General features: G+C 35.2%; 1 protein-coding gene across 2 annotated transcripts; it reads right to left on the bottom strand.

Annotated features, from left to right (window-relative positions):
* Window positions 1–9,553: 9,553 nt before the first annotated feature.
* Window positions 9,554–16,290, bottom strand: LOC112733084 (probable hexosyltransferase MUCI70). Of its 2 annotated transcripts, XM_025781952.3 has the most exons (9): window positions 15,795–16,290; window positions 15,017–15,115; window positions 12,517–12,660; window positions 12,172–12,354; window positions 11,351–11,419; window positions 11,062–11,261; window positions 10,528–10,943; window positions 10,243–10,427; window positions 9,554–10,025 (listed from the first exon to the last, which is right to left on the bottom strand). In XM_025781952.3, exons 3-9 carry the CDS (start codon window positions 12,596–12,598, stop codon window positions 9,658–9,660), a joined length of 1,503 nt encoding a protein of 500 aa, XP_025637737.1. In that variant the 5' UTR covers window positions 12,599–12,660; window positions 15,017–15,115; window positions 15,795–16,290; the 3' UTR covers window positions 9,554–9,657. The 2 variants fall into 2 exon arrangements, with proteins under 2 accessions (XP_025637737.1, XP_025637738.1); XM_025781953.3 differs by lacking the exon at window positions 15,017–15,115 and having other exon boundaries at window positions 15,795–16,268.
* Between the last annotated feature and the right edge of the window lie 1,647 nt (window positions 16,291–17,937).

Consider the following 17,937-nt stretch of genomic DNA (forward strand, 5'->3'; position numbering starts at 1 on the left):
TTTTAGAGTTTAGCAAATTATAACCTCCACTTCTTTAGTATAGAATTGTTAATAAAATTAACAATACGATAATATTATAACAATTTTATAGCGTTAAATATTTAAATAAAATATTTAAAATATTAAGAATAACTTAAAGTTTTGAGTCAAATATTACAGACAAAAATTCGAAATAAAAAATAATGGTGATGTGCATTCCAAAATAAAGCTTGGTAAGAAATTGTTATATAGTAGTTAGTTGTTTGATGCAAGAAATCTCCCATTTCTATCAAACTATGAGTGATATTTTGGTACAACTTGTATGAGTGAAGTGAGTGCACGTTTTTCAAGAGTAGAGAGCGAAAGAACGATGATATATAAGACAGTGAGTTTTGTGCCTATACAGATCAGGCTCTCAGGACGCCTCTTACTTTTTGTCAGGAAGAGTAAGAGGTTTCTTGGTTTATTATGAAATTTGGTTGCTCCCACATAAATTTTGTTATTTGCAAAAGTAAATCCTGTTTATTTGAATATTGTTTGTGGGTGCAACAAATATTGGGCCGGCCCGTCCAATGTCATAATATCTTCGGCCCTTTTTTTTGTTATAGTTACCCGCAAGTATTATTTATTGTCTCTAGTGGAGGACAAAAACATTTAAACATGAAAAGTTCAAGTTAAAAAAAAAAAACGTAAAAAGTTGAAGACCAAAAAAAGAAAACCTGAGAAGTTTTACATTTTTATTAGAGAAAAATTGAAAGACAAAAAACAAGAAATGTATCATCTTATTGTCTGAAAGTGGTTTCTCTTCTCTAAAACTCAAATCCCCAAATTGAAAAAGTAATGGTATCCGATCTAAGAGTTTGATTGCGGCCAAGTTGCATAAAATACTTTGACATCCGCGGTAGTTTCCATGATCCGTAGCTGATGGTCAGCATTTCGTTCTGTTTGAATTTCTGTATGGAGTTATACATTGTGCATTGAATTAAAGCAGTGTTGTTCAAAGATAAGCAGAAGTACACTTATTTCATGGTTTTTATGTTAAGTTTGTAGGCATTATTAGAGGAAGATCTAGACATGTACTGTGACGATTCGATATATGCATCATTCCAGGAAGAAGGGGTGTTTGAGGAGAATGAAGTGAGCAACGAAGATTATTTCGAATGGGTTGGGGGACATTTAGCTGAGTTCTGTGAGAAAGGCGATGACATTAACAGTTCTTGAAAGATAGTTATTTTTGTTAAAATAGCGTTATGTAATTAGATGCATGTGTAAAATGATTTTACACTTATACTTATAGTGCATCAAAATTAAATTCTTTAAATAATGACATTTTAAAATTTAATTGTTTGAATTGTAAATATATATCTATCATATAAGTTATTTGTGCAATTTTTTAAATTAAAAATGTAATTGACTAATTTATTTTAAATTGAATTAATATGGAATTTTATGTTTATAATTAAGAAGATATGAGATTCATACTTAACAACAAACTTTTTTTATTAGAATAGGGTACTCAACAATTTTTTTTATTTGTCTTACATTTACTAATCCTAGTCAATTCTCTTTTTCTTTAACTAAAAATGTTGGTCATTTAATATTTTTCTCAAAAATATTTTTTACTATAGTTTAAGATAAATTGTATTTGAAAAAAAAATATATTTTAAAAATTGATCTAATTAGAAATGAATTGAAAACAAATTATTATATTTAAGATAGTTATATAAAATAAAATAACATTGTCCTCCATATTTCAAAAACTCTGTTTCAAATTTTCAATGGAGCTAATGCAAGGTTCTTAGTATTGGGGCTATTTCTTGGGCTGGAGGTTCTTTATATTGGCAACGGACTGTCCTGCAGCGATAAAATAGTATTTATAAATAAATTGTTACTTTGATTAAATAACTATTTTAAATTTGTGACACCTTCAATATAATTTGCACAACTACATAATCTCTCTTGTAATGTTGGAATAAATAACATTAATTTGACCTAATTTAAACATAAATTTTCTTCTGTTTTAATCATTTTTTAATTAACTCTTATTAATAACTAAATAAAATTAAAACAAATTTCATAGTGCCTTTTTTTTTGTCAAGAATAAATTGCCATTTATTTCAGACTCAGTTATGGATCAATTCCAATATCAAATTTTATTTCAAAGTCTAAATTGACAAATAAAATAAGTACCTCTTACCAGTAATAAACCAAAAAAAAAATCTACCACTCCAACTACTAAAATGCCAAAATCAGAATTATCAAAACAAAAAAAAAGGCCAATTCACAAGAAAACAAATATTTATAAATTTTTACCCATACATATAATTTTTATATTTTCACCCAAAGTGTTCAGACAGAATTGTAATTATTATAAAACTGGTTCTACTTGTCTGGAGGTCAGAAATAACACCTCATTCATACAGCCTGTCAATGTACAATACATGTGTCTAATTCTGGAGCCAACACCATGACAAAAAGTAAGGAGCATTCTAAGAGTCTGATCTAGACAGACACAAGCTAAAACTCACCCCCAAATCCCATGTCATAACAAGTTCGTGTATTTCTCAAATTCTGGTGCGTTTTAGCCTACGCTGATCTAATTGGGGTTAATGAAGTGCCTCGTACGGACTGTGTACGTGTGAGTGTATATAGTAGACAGGTGTATTTATGATTGATAATGTGTAAAAATAACGTGGTAATTCTGACTTTTAGACAAATTTTTTTGGTCTTTTAGTAATTATATTTTTGGATTTTGTTTTTGGAGTGGATGTGTGATATATATATTTTGCAGACTTAATATATAAATATGTTATTGTTGTTAGCTGGGTTCTTTAGTTGGACTTGTCATAGATTTATTGGGGTAATTTAATGTATAGTTGTAAGAATACATCGAATTGATCGGTTTGACCGAAAAACTAGTAAATTAATAATCTAATTAGTTCAGTTGAAAGTTTGGACCGAAAGCATAATTAAACTGTCAATTACAAGGTTCTGAAAACCGGACCGGACCGGTCGGTTCGACTGGTTTAACCGTGAACCGGCAATGCATGCGGTCCGGTCCTCCTGTATTAACCGGCGGGGAGAAAACCGTGAAAAAACCGGTGAACCGGTTAAAAACCGGCCGGTTGGACCGAACCGGTGACCGGCCGGTTCTTCTAAAAAACTTAAACGGCGCCGTTTTTAATGGTTTTTTAAATAATTGAAAAACTGAAACCCAACCCGCCCGACTCGCCCGACCCGTTACCACTCGGAACCCCCTTCTTCCCCATTCCCAAATTGCAGTCTCACGCTCTCACTCTCTCTTACTCTTACACCCTACCCTAGCTCTCTGAAGCATTCGAAAACCCCAGCCCAGTCGCCACCGCCGTCGCCGGGGTTTGCAGGTCGTGACCGCCACCACTGTCGCGTGGTCTCTTCTTCCGTTCATTCATCTCAGTCTCACTCCAGATTCTAGGCGTGAACGGTGAACCCTAGCCCCTTCTGAAGCATTCGAAAACCCCAGCCCAGTCGCCACCGCCGTCGCCGGGGTTTGCTGGTCGTGACTGCCACCACCGTCGCGTGGTCTCTTCCCCAGTTCGCCCGTTCATTCATCTCAGCCTAGCCCCTTCTGAAGCATTCCCAGGCTCCCAGCGTCCCCGTGGTCCTCAGGCTGCCATTGCTGTTGCCTGCTCCTCAGCACCGCCGTTTCGTCTTCGCTGGCCTCTCCCTTCGTCGTCGCTGGTCTTAGCTTCGTCAGCACCCAGGTGAGTGAATCCTCTATTTCATCTTCTCTGTTTCAACTTTCAATCTTTCATCCTCAGCGGCGGACCTCTGTGCCGCTGCACCCCTCTCTGCCTCGCCTTCACCTTCCTTCCCCCATTCTTCTTCTGCAACGCAGGTTCTACCCTCATGCTCCCTGCCCTGTTCCCTTTTTACTGCCTTATTTTACTTGCTTTCAATTCTGTTCTGGATTTTTGTTCGAGTCACTAGGAGGCTTTAGGTTAGCTGACTTCTGTTTTCTGGTTTGAATGTTATTGTTGATTGGCTGAGTATTTTGGATTTTTCTGGATTGAATGCTGCAATGTCTGAACTGTGAATGCTGCTGTGATTGAACTGTGACTGCTGTTTCTATATTCTGCACAAAACCTGCCTGATGAAATGCCTGAATGGAATTTTTGATTTAATTTTTGATTTAATTTTTTGATTTGATTATGCACCTTAATGTAATTTTTGCTGCAACACCAAACTGAGCTTGGAATGTGCCACTGTGGTTGTTTTGTTTGGCGTTACCTTAGCTGTGCATATTTTCCTTTGGCATGATAATCTCCTGAGTTATGTACCTGTTAAACTCTAAACTAGTTTCAAACTTACAAACTTTGAAATCTGTTTACTGTATTTTTCAACAGTACATACAATGTTTGTTTGGGGAATTGACTATAATTTTTCAGCAGTACCCACTCAGTTTTTAAGATTTATATTAGACTATAATTATATTTTAAGATGTGTATTTATAATTTTTATTATTTCTATTCTAAAACGGTTTTTCCGGTTGAACCACCGGTTGGACCGGTTAAACCAGTAAACCAATGAACCAGTAACTAGAACGGTTTGATGACCGGTCCGATTTTCTGAACCTTGGTCAATTATTAGACGATTCATTATAAATTGGAAAAATGGGCCGGTTTAATGTAAATTTATAAACTGACCGGTCCTACGGTGATCTCAGTGTTCCGTAGGTTTTTGGTGCTCCAGCGTCTCTTGGTAGCTCGAGAATTCCTTTACCTCGTGGATCCTCAAGAGGTTTGAACACATGTTCTCTTGTTACAGTCTAATAATACATGCCATTAGGTTATTTCATTCCTTTATTATTTTATGTACTAGTTATTATATATATTATATACATATACAATTGAATTATTTTATATTTATTTAATTTAATTTTAGTTTTATATTTACTTTTTTATTTATAATTTTTTAGAATTTATATAGTTTTTAAAATTTTAGTAAAGATATTTATTTTAAATTTTTACAATATTGAATTAAGTAGTAGATTTTTGAGAATTTTGACTTAATACTAATTAGTAGGAATATATAAACATCACCATTAGATTTCATACGATAAATTGATAGAGAAACATAATGTGTCTATCTTTTACTATAGTAGAGGACTAAATTAATACTTTATTTTTTTTTTTAAGGATAATTAATCTAAAATAAAAAATTTCAAGCACCTACTTTATTTTTAATATTTTTTTTGTTTAGAAAAAAAACACTAATGTATTAAAATTTTATTTTTTTTCATTTTGCTCTTTTATAAAATATATTTTCATAAAACACTAAAATTGAAAACAAATATATTCTTATTAGAGTTAGGATTTTCATTTTTCACCATGAAATTTTTTTTCTTCGTTTGAGTTGTTATTAATTAATAACTTAGTATTCAATGCTAAAAAATTTAATCACAAACATAGTAGGCATTGATTTAATGCTGACCATTTATTGGTTTCAATTTTAATAATATTTTTTTGTTTAGAAAATAAATAAATGAAAAAGGAACAAATGAATTGGTTTTATTTTAAAATTTAAATTAACTATTTATTTAGATCTTGACTGAATTTATATTCTTTCATTTCTCATATAAAAATTATATAGATATATGATTTATGTTCATAACCTGACTCACAACTTAGCCAGGTCCAAAATGATTAAAACCCTAGTCTACAGAGCGAGAGTCTAGATAACACTCTGAAACCTATCTGACCTCACAAAGGTTGGCCTATGCGACATCAACTTGACCCGACTTATTCAAATAAGATGAATCTCAACTAACTCCTACAATCTTTCCTCTTCGTCTAAAAAGGAGATCTCAACAACCTCCCTAACAAAAGGGAGTAACAAACCCACCATCAAAGGCGGAACTACTCTAAAGGTGGTTATTGACTCTACATCTACACTTATAAACACACTGACACCCCTAGGTGTTCTTCGAACCCAATCTTATAAAAACCTGTCTAAAATCATTTCTAACTTAAGTATTAAAGTCCCTTGCAGGTACCCACCCCCACCTTTGCAAAGACGTCGGACGGCGGCACCTCTGCAGCGGAAAGACGTCAGACAAATTACCCTAAGGCGTTTGGACCTTACGTCCAAGTCCAAAAGCAACCCAGTTTTAGGTAACTCTCAGAACATTGGCGCCGTTGTCGGGGACTTGGAGCTCAACCCTTGAAAATGGCAAATAATCAACATCAATATGAACGAACATCGTCCAACTCCGAATAAAAAAATAGAGACCACGACGATCAAACAATGAAGTAAAGAAATGGCCAGACAACCACTCGAAATGAACAAGATGCAAATGTGTTAAAATCAATGGCACAATTATCCTCTACTAAAATTCTATTCCCAATCATTCTCGGCCCGATTTCTCCGATGACGACCAACCTGGCCCTGAACCCATCAAGGTTACTATAGGCAACAAAAAACCATGGAAAGAGAGGCTGAAATACAGTTTTTATGGATACCGAATATTCCATAAAAAGTTCTTCCAAAGGCAGACGATATCAAATCTACAGTTAATTAGATTAAATAGACCAAACGGCAGAGACGAGAATGATGCACCCACAGCCGCTACCACACCATCCCCACCGACCATGGTGGATTGAAAACCGTAAATTCACCATGTCAAAGAAAAGAAGAGGGAACGACAAAGTGCCATAACTCGTATGTTCCCTGCCATCTCTGTTGTCGCAGACACTATTGATCCCAAGCTCCTCTTCCGCCTCTCCCTCCGCGTCGCCATTAACGATCTCTCCAAGCTCACGAAGCACCCTCAAAGCTTCGCGAGTATACAAAGAACGACTCGCGGCTCCAAAAGCAATGTTTGTGAAACCGTCTTTGATGACGCTCTAGAACGAGCGATCGAGTCACGACGTAGGACTTGGTTTCTTCTCGAACTCGGAATCCATCATTGCTGGGCTAACGTTACAACCTCGGGAAGAATCACGATACTGGATCTATACTTACACGATCACACTCCCTTTTGAAGATTCCTGCTTCTGCTATACAGTTTTAATCTAGTGACCAGGTAGAAAAGTCAACTGCAGATACCCACTCATGGTAATGGAGCAGTTGCATATTTTAAATACATAGGTTTTATGAAGAAAAAATAAATAAATAAAATATTTCATATTAGTCAGTAACTAAAGGAAGAATGAAAAATGTTGTTGGTAAAAACAATGAAACCTTTCTTTCTAACTTATGTTCATGCCAAAGAATACAGCATCAACCAATTTGAATGCAACACAGTTAAGAGATACTCAAGGCACATCAATTTTCGAGAATGAAAAAAAATGGCAATGTAGAATTTGATGTTGTTTGCACTTCATTAAAGGCGGATGCCCTCCAGAAAAATAAATGAGAAGAAAGCACCATCTCAAAGTCATTGTAGAAAGCAAACCAAAATGAACTCGAAAGCCAATTAACAAAAAGAATGTTCAACTAAAAGAAGACTCAATTGGCAAGAGAAAATATATGAAAAGAAAAGGAGTAAACAAGATCTCTACCACTCCAGCAGAAAAAATAACTGATCTGATTAAAGACTTAATGGCAGAATCTACCAAAAATTCTTGTAAAAAGACTTCGTTTGACGGATTTACTGGCACAGAAATTACAATCGCACAACCAAACAAATACAGTAAAAATTGGAGACAACATAAATGTAAGTCTTCCTTATGATATAGTCACTTTCATAAAGGAGGCATCCAAGTCATTATCAGAAGAGACACAAGTCCCGAGGTAACAAGAAAAACCAAAAGGAAGACAAGAATTCTGACCGACCCCAAAGGTAACACTCCTACACTCCATTTTGTATTTCTCTAGTAAGTATATACGAAAAAATATGCCACAAAAAGATACCTCTTCCTTTACCAAACCAAAACAATAATAAAGGAAGTTGGATAGATTACTATGGGTATCATTAAGTCTATGAACACTTTGCTAATGAATACTATAATTTGAAAAATGTGATTGAAAAATTGGCTAGAGAAGGCTGATTAGACAAATACATTGCTACAAAGACGTTGGACGGCAAAAGAAGATGGGAATGCCAAGACAGAGAAATATCACCAAAATTCTATAAGCACTTTGGATCGAAGTGTCCATGTTATCACAAGACGGACATCCTCACAATCTAGGGATGAATGACTCCAAACGTTGAATATATCAAGTTCGACATCCTTCCTCAAGAGTAAAGGGAGGCAAAGAGATTAATGAAAGAAGCTCAGCACTACACCTAAGTTTATAATATTCTCTATAAAAAAGGGATCTCAACACCTCTATCAAAATGCATCCCGACTTCGAATACAAGAGATTTTAGATGAAACCATAATGAAATATGTGGAATTCATCTCGGAGCATGTCACCGGCAAAAAAGTGTTGTGAGTTGGCTTCTACTAACTGACTCTTCAGAGCTCACACAAATGCTATAAGCATATGGAATGACTCAAACTACCATTGAAGAATCTCCTTTCGACATGCATATGGCACAGAAGCGATGATTCACATCGACATAAATAAAGAAAAATCAATGGCAACATTCTACAATGAAGTCGGAGCACAAAAGAAGAACTCGACCTCCTTCCAGAAATCTGAGAGCAAACTCAGATAAGAGAAGAGGCTTTGAGAAATTCTACAACGAAGTTGGTAACATTCAAGTTCAAAAAGAAGAGCTCGACCTCCTTCAAAAATTCAAGAGCAAACTCGGATAAGAAAAGAGGTTTTGAGACAAATGATGGTTACGAGGTACGACAAAATTCGCCACAAAAGACCTCATTCTGATAAGAAATAATATCGAGCTACAAAAGTCAGGCGAAAGAAAGTTAACAGCAAATTGGAAAGGATCCTACAAGATTACTAGAGTCTTAGAAAAAGAATACTACAAAGTGTCTGACCTCAAGGGTAACGAACTGTCCAGGTCGCAATACGCCTCCAACATAAGGAGATACTACAATTTCTTATGGAAATTAATTTGATATCATCAAATGTGCGGATCGAATCGGATCCAAGTATAAAAATTACGAATAGTGAATCCGATCCAATAATTTTAGTGCGAATTGGATCGAGATTTTAAAAAGAATGGCGGACATCATCTACGGCGTGACCAAGGATAGGCAATAAGGCTTTAAATAATGCGGTCTCTGGAACAATTTATTTGGTGATTATCATTTAATTTAATTCCTTCAAGGAAATCTTTTGCATTTTTTCTTGTTTGGTTTTTCTAAGAGAATTGCGTCCCTAATAAATACCATCTCCCATAGAAAAATATAACTGGCCTTGATGATTTTGCTATTTTGGCAATTTTCTAAATCCAAAAAATCTTTGTTGATCGTTGTTCCCTCTTTTTTTTCTGACTCGATTAGAGTACTCAAGTTAAAGGAATGGTAACAAATCATGTGAGTAATTTCGGTATAGGGTAAATTTTCAATCGTATTTTGTTAGTTGTCTATTTTCAATCTCAATTACTCAGCTGTCGTTTATGCACAACCGAGGAAAAAACGAGAAAATAAAATTGATTTTAGCGTTCATAAGAGATGGATAATGTTAACAAAAATATATCTTTTCCTCACATTCATTAAGTAAATTAACAATAAATCTCGAGGGAAAAATTACATAGGAGACGGATCAATGTTATCAAACAAAAATTCAGCCTGCTTTAGATGTTCTTGTTACATTTGGCAGAACAACAGATTTAAGATTCCCTGGATAAGGGGTGAATAAACCTAATCCTCCTCTAGTTTCTCTTAAGTTGCTATTCTTGAGTTCATCCAACCGTTTAACCCATTCAATGGGAGAAGAGTGCTCTCTTGTGTGAGGGTGCAACACAAACAGTGAATTATATTCACAGTTTGGAAACATGAAGAAGTTGAATGACTCCCCTAATCTGTAAGCAACATATCCAAAACTAAGTTGATCTCTTGGTGTGAAGAGATGAACCTCATTGAACCACAAGCAGCTAAACAAGTCGTTCATCGCAGTGTGTTCTCGGAGTATGATTGCTCCCTCTGGCACATCTGAAATATTAAACTTACTGTCAAAAATAACACAATACCAGAATTGATGAGCAGAATTTTGAAACATTCGCCATGCTTTAAAAAAATAGAGGATTTACTATTGTGATTCAAGAGCTAAAACCTGAGGAGGATTGATTTGGAATATCAGAAGTGAGAGTGAAAGTACAAAAATCGTTGTTGAAATCAAACTCTAAAAAAGGGCTCAGTTTCCTCTTACCACTAGCAGTCCTTTTCTTTGGATTCCATTCCTTCATTCCCTCATAATAGTAGATTTTCATGTGGAGATCAATGAGGGGTCGTGCATATCGCTTTCGCCTTTTGTTTGCATCTGCCTCTTCGTATATACTGCGGTGATGCTTATGTTGAGCAATGGCAAATGAATGCTTCCCACGCCATAGATATCTGCACGGCAAACACCGTTTTCAGGGTTACACACATCACTATCTTTTAAATATTCGTATCATCTTTAAGACCAGGCAAAATTATAATGACGGATAAGTACCTCTCAAGCATTAGCAATGGATCAACTATCAGCTCCATTTTACCATCTATCCATATGCTATATTGTGCTTCAGGGAACATTCTGTGAGTTAAAATCTTGGGAACCTTCCCATTCCTTCTTGGTTCATCATAAGGTGGATGCTTAAGAAGAATAAGACGCCAAATTCCTACCCATTTTCCACCATCGTTGTCTACTTTGACAGTAGCATTTTCCCTAATGAATTTCAGAGATACTTCATCCACCGCCATAAGAAAGCAAAAGAGCTTCTTGGAGCGATCACTTATATTTGATGGTTGATGAGGTAGATCATAGCCGTCAAAAATGCCAGATGCAACAACAAATTTACATTTCTTGACATATTTGATGTCTACAGGATCCATGTCAGCACCACCGCCTTGGATAAATCCACAGTGCACCTGATCATGGAGCCCACAGGAAAACAAGATTCAGCAATGGCAGATAACACATAAACTTATAAAACTGTGAAGCAGTTGCAATCAGAATTAACTATATCAAACATCACAATAAATTTACCTTCATATTTGATTTTAGTTTGAAACTTTCCTCCCTCTGCTTCCAACTTATATGGCCTCCAAAAAGAGGAGATGATTGAGAACCATTATGTGAAATTTCATCTTCCATAACATATGATAACTTTTTAACAATTTTGTCAGAAGTTCTTCCATTTGGGATAATAATTTTATCAGGGTTGTTGGCAACAGGAATAGGGCACCCTAATGAATAGAAGAAGTAAATCAACCATCTGTTATTATTTGGTATAGTCTAAGATGAATGGTTGGAGGCCAAACTGCAAAAATCTTACTGTGAGGTTTTGATACAAGTCCCATAGTGTCTAACATGTAGTAAACCTTGCTTTCTTTGTTACACATAACTGCAGGTCAAGTAGAAACCACATAATTTCAAATATTATGACACTTCATGGACTATCTTGGTGAAGAAATTTGAAGACAAATTTGGTGAAGCATAAAATTAAATAATCAGAATGTCCCCATCATTTTGCAATCATACTCATAGCAAATGTGCATATAAATACACCAATAACAACGTAGACATATGCATTTGCACAGTTATGCTTCAGAAACAAAATGCATATTAATTATTGCGCAGTCCTATTTCCCTTCAGTGAAACCTCTGAATCATCAAAGAGTTAAGGGCAAAGTAACTAGAATAACAGGAAATAGAGGAGGAATAATTTCTTATACACCAATAAATCATTAAATTCATGTTTCAGTACCAAATCTACTAGTTCAAGCTTTAATAAAAATCTGAGTTACTTCCTGAATCTACAGTGAAGGGAAAAAGAAAAACGGCCCCCCCGGGGGGGGGGGGGGGTACTATTTTTAGGTATAAACTAGAGAGACAGAATCTCCAAATTATATTGCTCAAAGACAAATATCTATGGATTTAGGGTTTAGGGAGTTCGCTTTCTAATACTGGGCAACAGAATACAGCCACAAAAACTAAAATCTAACATTGATGTTATCTATTCCTTTCTGCCTAATTCCCAATAGATCAAGTGAAGGATAAAAGTATGATGAAATGCTCATGTGATCATAATCAAGGACAGCTAATGATAATGGATGAACTTGAGAAGGCACACAAGTAGTATCGGAATGTGCTAACCTGATAAAAAGGAGACAGTAGATTGACAAGACCATATATGGAACAACAATGCAACAAGAATTAATAGCATCCACAGGATCCCCGCAACAAGAACCAATTGAATAAACCCCTTCCGCCAAACAATCTTAACCGGGTAACCATCTTGGGAGGCCCACCCTGAAGAAAGGAAACCCGCTTCTGAATCTGCATTGCCAACCCCAAAAAAAGGTTACAAATTTTGTACATCAGCCAAAGCCAAACTAGTTGTTTACTTTCCCAGCATGCCATTTAGTAAAGAAAAAAGAAAAAGGCAAGCTTTTTTAACAAATTAAGAACCAAACATACTTGATGGCATTCCTCCATTACCTTTATCAGATGCGGTTTGATTATTTCGGTCTCCTCTACGATTGGGGCGCAAAGACAAAGACTTCTGAAGATCACCTTCCATATTTGATTCTTTCTTCAGCTCGTCATTACTGGAATCGCATATGAACAAAGATACACACAGATCTGGGTGTGTGTGGTTCAAGGATTAATTTTTATGCCTAGGAATATCATTACTAGAAATATGATTCATGAAGAACATAACACTGCTCTAGTTCAATATTCCAAACCACAATATTTTATTAGTTGAATGGTAAAAATACACATCAAAATATGGTTAAAGAACTATAACAATCTAATTAAGATAGCATATACCAAAGAAAACAACGATTATTTTCCTTGATTGATAAAGGAAAAGCCGTGAACAGCAACAGCGAACAGCGAACAACGAAGTAATGAACATCAAGTGGAAGCAAACAATACAAGTGATACAAATGGAGAAGTGAATAGCAACAATAATTGAAGGAAGAGACAACCAAAACCACTAACATAAAGAGCAGTTGGAGAACACAGCCACTGTGAAAGTGTTATAGAGGCATATCAATTTAGAATCCAAAACAAAAGTAATACACAAGCAAACATGCAATTTTAGAATCTAAAGTGTTAAGAGTCATATCACTGAACACTTGGCGTGCATGAATTTATTAAACAATAATTATCACAATCCAAGCAAATCAAATGCACGAATTCCTTAATTTTAAGCACATCAAACCAAAATCAATCAAGAATTATTTACAAATCATCAATAACACCAAACTCAAGAACTAAAAAAACATATTCAAAGTTCACTAACACTTTACAAAGCATGCCTATTAACGGAAAGGATAAGACAAATCCTGAAAAAATCAATCCACAAGCTCTGAGGCCAAAGTAACTCATTAAGTCCTTAACTTATACAATATTAAAGGCATTAATATTTTAAAAAAAAAGAACACAAGCTAATAAGAAAAAGTAAAAAAAACCAATATGAGTAACTAAGAGAGAATTAGGGAATATTCAAATAAAGTTTGCCCAATTTAATTCTTTGGTTGATATGTATGCTAAATGTGACAGAATCGGGGAAGCAAATAGGATTTTTTCAAATTTGGCTCTTCAAAGTTCAGTTCCTTGGACAGCCCTGATGTCGGGTAATGTTCAGAAGGGACACCCTGAAGAAGGTATAAAGCTATTCATTGAGATGCAAAGAGCTGAAAAGACTGCAGATGCAGCTACCTATGCCAGCATCCTAGAAGCTTGTGCAAATTTAGCCTCACAGGCTCTGGAAAAGCAGTTACACTCGCACATAATCATATCAGGGCACATATTGTGTTTTTAATCAGATCAGGGCACATATTGTGAATTAGGGAGTATACAAATCACATGTACAAATTCTTCAATTTTGAGTACAGCAGTCCAAAATCAATCAAGAATTATCATCCAAATCATCAACAATACCAAACTCAAGAACTAAAACATGTTCAAAGTTCACTAACTAAAGTTAATTCTAATTTGAAAATCCTAATTCAAACTAAGCTAAATCTAAAAATTCAGATTCAATTAAATGCAAACTAAATCCGAACAACAAAATCAGAATTAACATAGAAACATAGAAACTTCATCAACTACAAGATCAGAAAAAAGAAAATGAACCCTGGTGCGAATTGACAAGATGAGTTATAGGGAGAGGGGGATGCTAGTTGAACTCAGAATTGGAGCAGCTAGCAGTTGCAATGAGCAGAGGGGATCAATGCGGTGGCGCAATAGAGGTTGCCAGGATGACGCTGGCAGTGGCTGTGCAAGGAGGGTTGACGCACAGGAAGCAGTGGCAGTTAACGAGGGGTGCGGTGGGTCGTGGCTTAGTGGTCAAGGATAGATAAAGACAAAGGAAGAAGGCCGGAAGTGTGGCAACCAAGGTTCTGAAAACCGGATCGGTCATCAAACCGCTCTAGTTACTGGTTCACTAGTTTACTAGTCCAACCAGTCCAACCGTGGTTCAACCGGAAAAACCGTTCCATGATAAAATAATAAGTAAATTATAAATAAACATAATAAAATATCTTTCAAATTTAAAACCCTATACAAACTATCACCAACTAAATGTAATTAATCATCAAAATATGCAAAATATGCAAAATAATTGCAGTGCACAAGTTAAAGATAGCCAATATTACCATAACGTAATTGAGTCAAAAAGTAAAACAAAACAGGCTCTTTTAATTCTTTTATGCTTGTAGGCTTTAATATAATCATTAATATAATCATTACCATGCAGAGGAACTTTCCTGAAGGAATTTATGGCAACCAAAATAGGCCCTGCTTTTGTCTGAATTGTACAAGATATGATTAACAAGGTTGTCTGAATTGTACAAGATATGATTTACAAGGTTAAATATTGAAGTTAGTTAATCAGACCAAACAAGAATATTTCCCAGTTGTCTCACTGAGTCCAGCCAAATGGAAAAAACATCACTGTGTACTATTGTAATTTTAGATCATATCTTACTTTCCCATCAGGCAGTGAAACAACAGACTCAGTTCCAGAAGATGTTGTTATCTTCACCAGCTCCTAATTCCCATTTGAAAGTTGGAGCCAACACTGAACCTTTTGAAATAACGAACTTCAGAAGTAAGGGAAAGAAATAGAAAATTCTAAACTATCCATGTCTCACTAATAATGAGAACAGAAAAACTCAATCTCTTAAACTCAATAATTACATCAGTTATCCAACTAAATAATTGGATCACAGTTATCATAAACTGATTTCAAAGCCTAAAAGCAGAGTGAAATTAAAAACATGAAGCATATAATAAATCAAAAGATCACCAATTGCAATTTTTTTAATAAGAACAATGAAAAATGAAGAAAGATTAACATTTTTCAACCCAATTTTAACACAGCTCATCACAATGATTAACAACAACAAAAAGCACTGAAGGAACAGTGAATCAGTTACATGGGCAGTGCAAATTTAAAATTTAAAAGTTATCAATTTAAAATCTATCATCAAATACAATCAGTGAGCAAAGCCAATTCAACCAAGCACTGACTGAGCATTCTGTTATGATTCTGTGACTGGGAAGCCACAAATTCAGCAACAAATTCAAGTTACAGCAACAAAATTAACAAAATTAACAAATCTATTATTCAAGTTTACAGCAACATTTAGATCAGCAACAAGGCAAATTTATTGATTAGCAATTTTTTCAGCAACATGCAAATATACAGGGAGAAGGGAAATCTGGAGAAGAGAGAACAAGGAAGAGATGGTGCAGGGACTCACCAACGGTCGACGGCGAGTCAGCGACCACCCGGCGGAAGGCGACGACGCAAGGGACAAACCCACGAGTTGCTTCTGCCGCCGGCGACGAGACAGGCGAACCACGAGATGCCAGTGACTGAGACGAGACTCGAGTGACACTGGGAGGCAGAATCAAGCAGAGACAACCACGGACGACGAGCAGCAACCAACGCGCACAGCTCGAGCACTCACTGGCGGAGGGAGGCGCGAGCAGCCGAGCACAGAGGAGAGAGGCGAGATGCGAGCACACGACGCGGAGGATCCGGCGAGAGGCCCGAGAGCACGAAGACGGTAGTTCTTGATTGCGACGGACGACGGCAGCAATCTCCCACTCCGACAGACGGCGACAACGATTGGTGGAGGCTGCTAGGGTTTGCTTTCTTTGGTGGAGGCTAGGGCATTTGCTGCAGGAAGGAGTTGGAGACTTGGAGAAGTGGGGGATAGTGGATAACGCGTGCAATCTTTTCCCATTCAGCAAAGGAAACGACGTCGTTTTTGTAAACCGGCCGGCATCCGGTCCAGTCTGACCGACCGGTTACCGGCCGGTTTAGTGGTTCTCGAGCGGTTTTAAATGAACGGTTTTACATACTAAACCAGACCGTTTACATGGCCGGTTCTCAGTTGAACCGGTTCGACAAACCAGTGCGGTCCGGTTTTCAAAACATTGGTGGCAACAGGCGAATAGCGAGTAAGAGCGTCAGCAACGCAACTAGTAACAGCAGCAGCCAACGAACAGAGTTTCTAACGAGAAGATGGGTTTAGAGAAGGATAGATGATGGGTTTAGGAAACACAAGCTCAGCAAAACAGAGATTCTGGTGAGAAGCATAGACGATGGATTTAGGGAAGGATTGAGAAGAATGTTTTGGTTTGGGCGGGTTTAAGTTTTCATTTTGCGCCAAATTTTGGAAAAAGTTGAAAGAAGCGGCTATTTATCCAATATTAAATTTTTTTTAAAGGGGGTTTATAAAACTCCTGCATACTAAAAATAGAAAATCATGTAAATTGAATTCCGAACAATGAAAAAGAAAAAAGGACTTCTCTTATCAATATTGCAGGAATTTATAAAAAATCATGTTAAATAATAGCGGTAAAATAAAATATTTTTTGTAATGCACAATGATTCTAAATTAGATGGAACACTACTCAAGTTTAGTGTACTGACCTGCTTAAATATTATTTAATATATTCAGTAGCTTTTTAAAAGATTAACTTTTCTAATTTTAATTTTAATCATATAAATTGGATATAATAATTTAAACATTAAAAATAGAAACATTAAAAAAAATGTATTAAAGTTTTTTAATTTATATCGTATAAAATTTATAAATTTAAATTAAATAAGATATTAAACAAATTTATTATGTTGTTATTATCTATAACAAAATTCAATTAAAGATTTATAAAAATTATAAACAATTAACTATTTATAAACGTTATTAACTTTACTTATCTATTTTTAATAGTATCTAATTTGAAGTAGAGATAAAAATTTATATTCAAAATACTCTTTATATTCATACATAATATCAATTGGTGAAAAATATTTTTTAAATTTTATATTTAATTTTTTAAATTATCTTTGTTTTTATTATTTTTTTAAAACATTAATTTACATTTTTGTAATATCCCTTCACCATATTAAACAATATTATTTCTCTTACTATATACTAATATCTGTACATATACCTATTATTGACTATTAAATTACATTGGCCTTCTTTCTTGTTTTTTTTTTCTTCTCCTGCTACCTTCTCTTCACCCGATCATTATGAATTATCACCACGTATTATCATCGCAACTTTTACCCTCGTCTATCACTATAATCTACAACCATCTATGCTGTTAACTTTTATGAGTTGTTGAAGCTTTGCTGGAAAAATTAAGACACAAAGCATTTATAATTTTTGGCCCAATTATAAAAATTTGATGTCAGTAATCCTATAAAACAATATCAAAATTTATTATTTCGAACTAAGTTAATAAAAAGCAGCACATAAAAGTAAGTTTTTTAACTAAAAATTTATATATTTAAGTCGCAGTGTAATATAATACATTGAGACAAAATCCAGCCATTGCAATTCCACGTGTGGCTGCTACCATATACAATTAACATTTATTTCAATA

Source organism: Arachis hypogaea, chromosome 13 (assembly GCF_003086295.3).
Source record: "Arachis hypogaea cultivar Tifrunner chromosome 13, arahy.Tifrunner.gnm2.J5K5, whole genome shotgun sequence".
NCBI classification, from domain to species: Eukaryota; Viridiplantae; Streptophyta; class Magnoliopsida; order Fabales; family Fabaceae; genus Arachis; species Arachis hypogaea.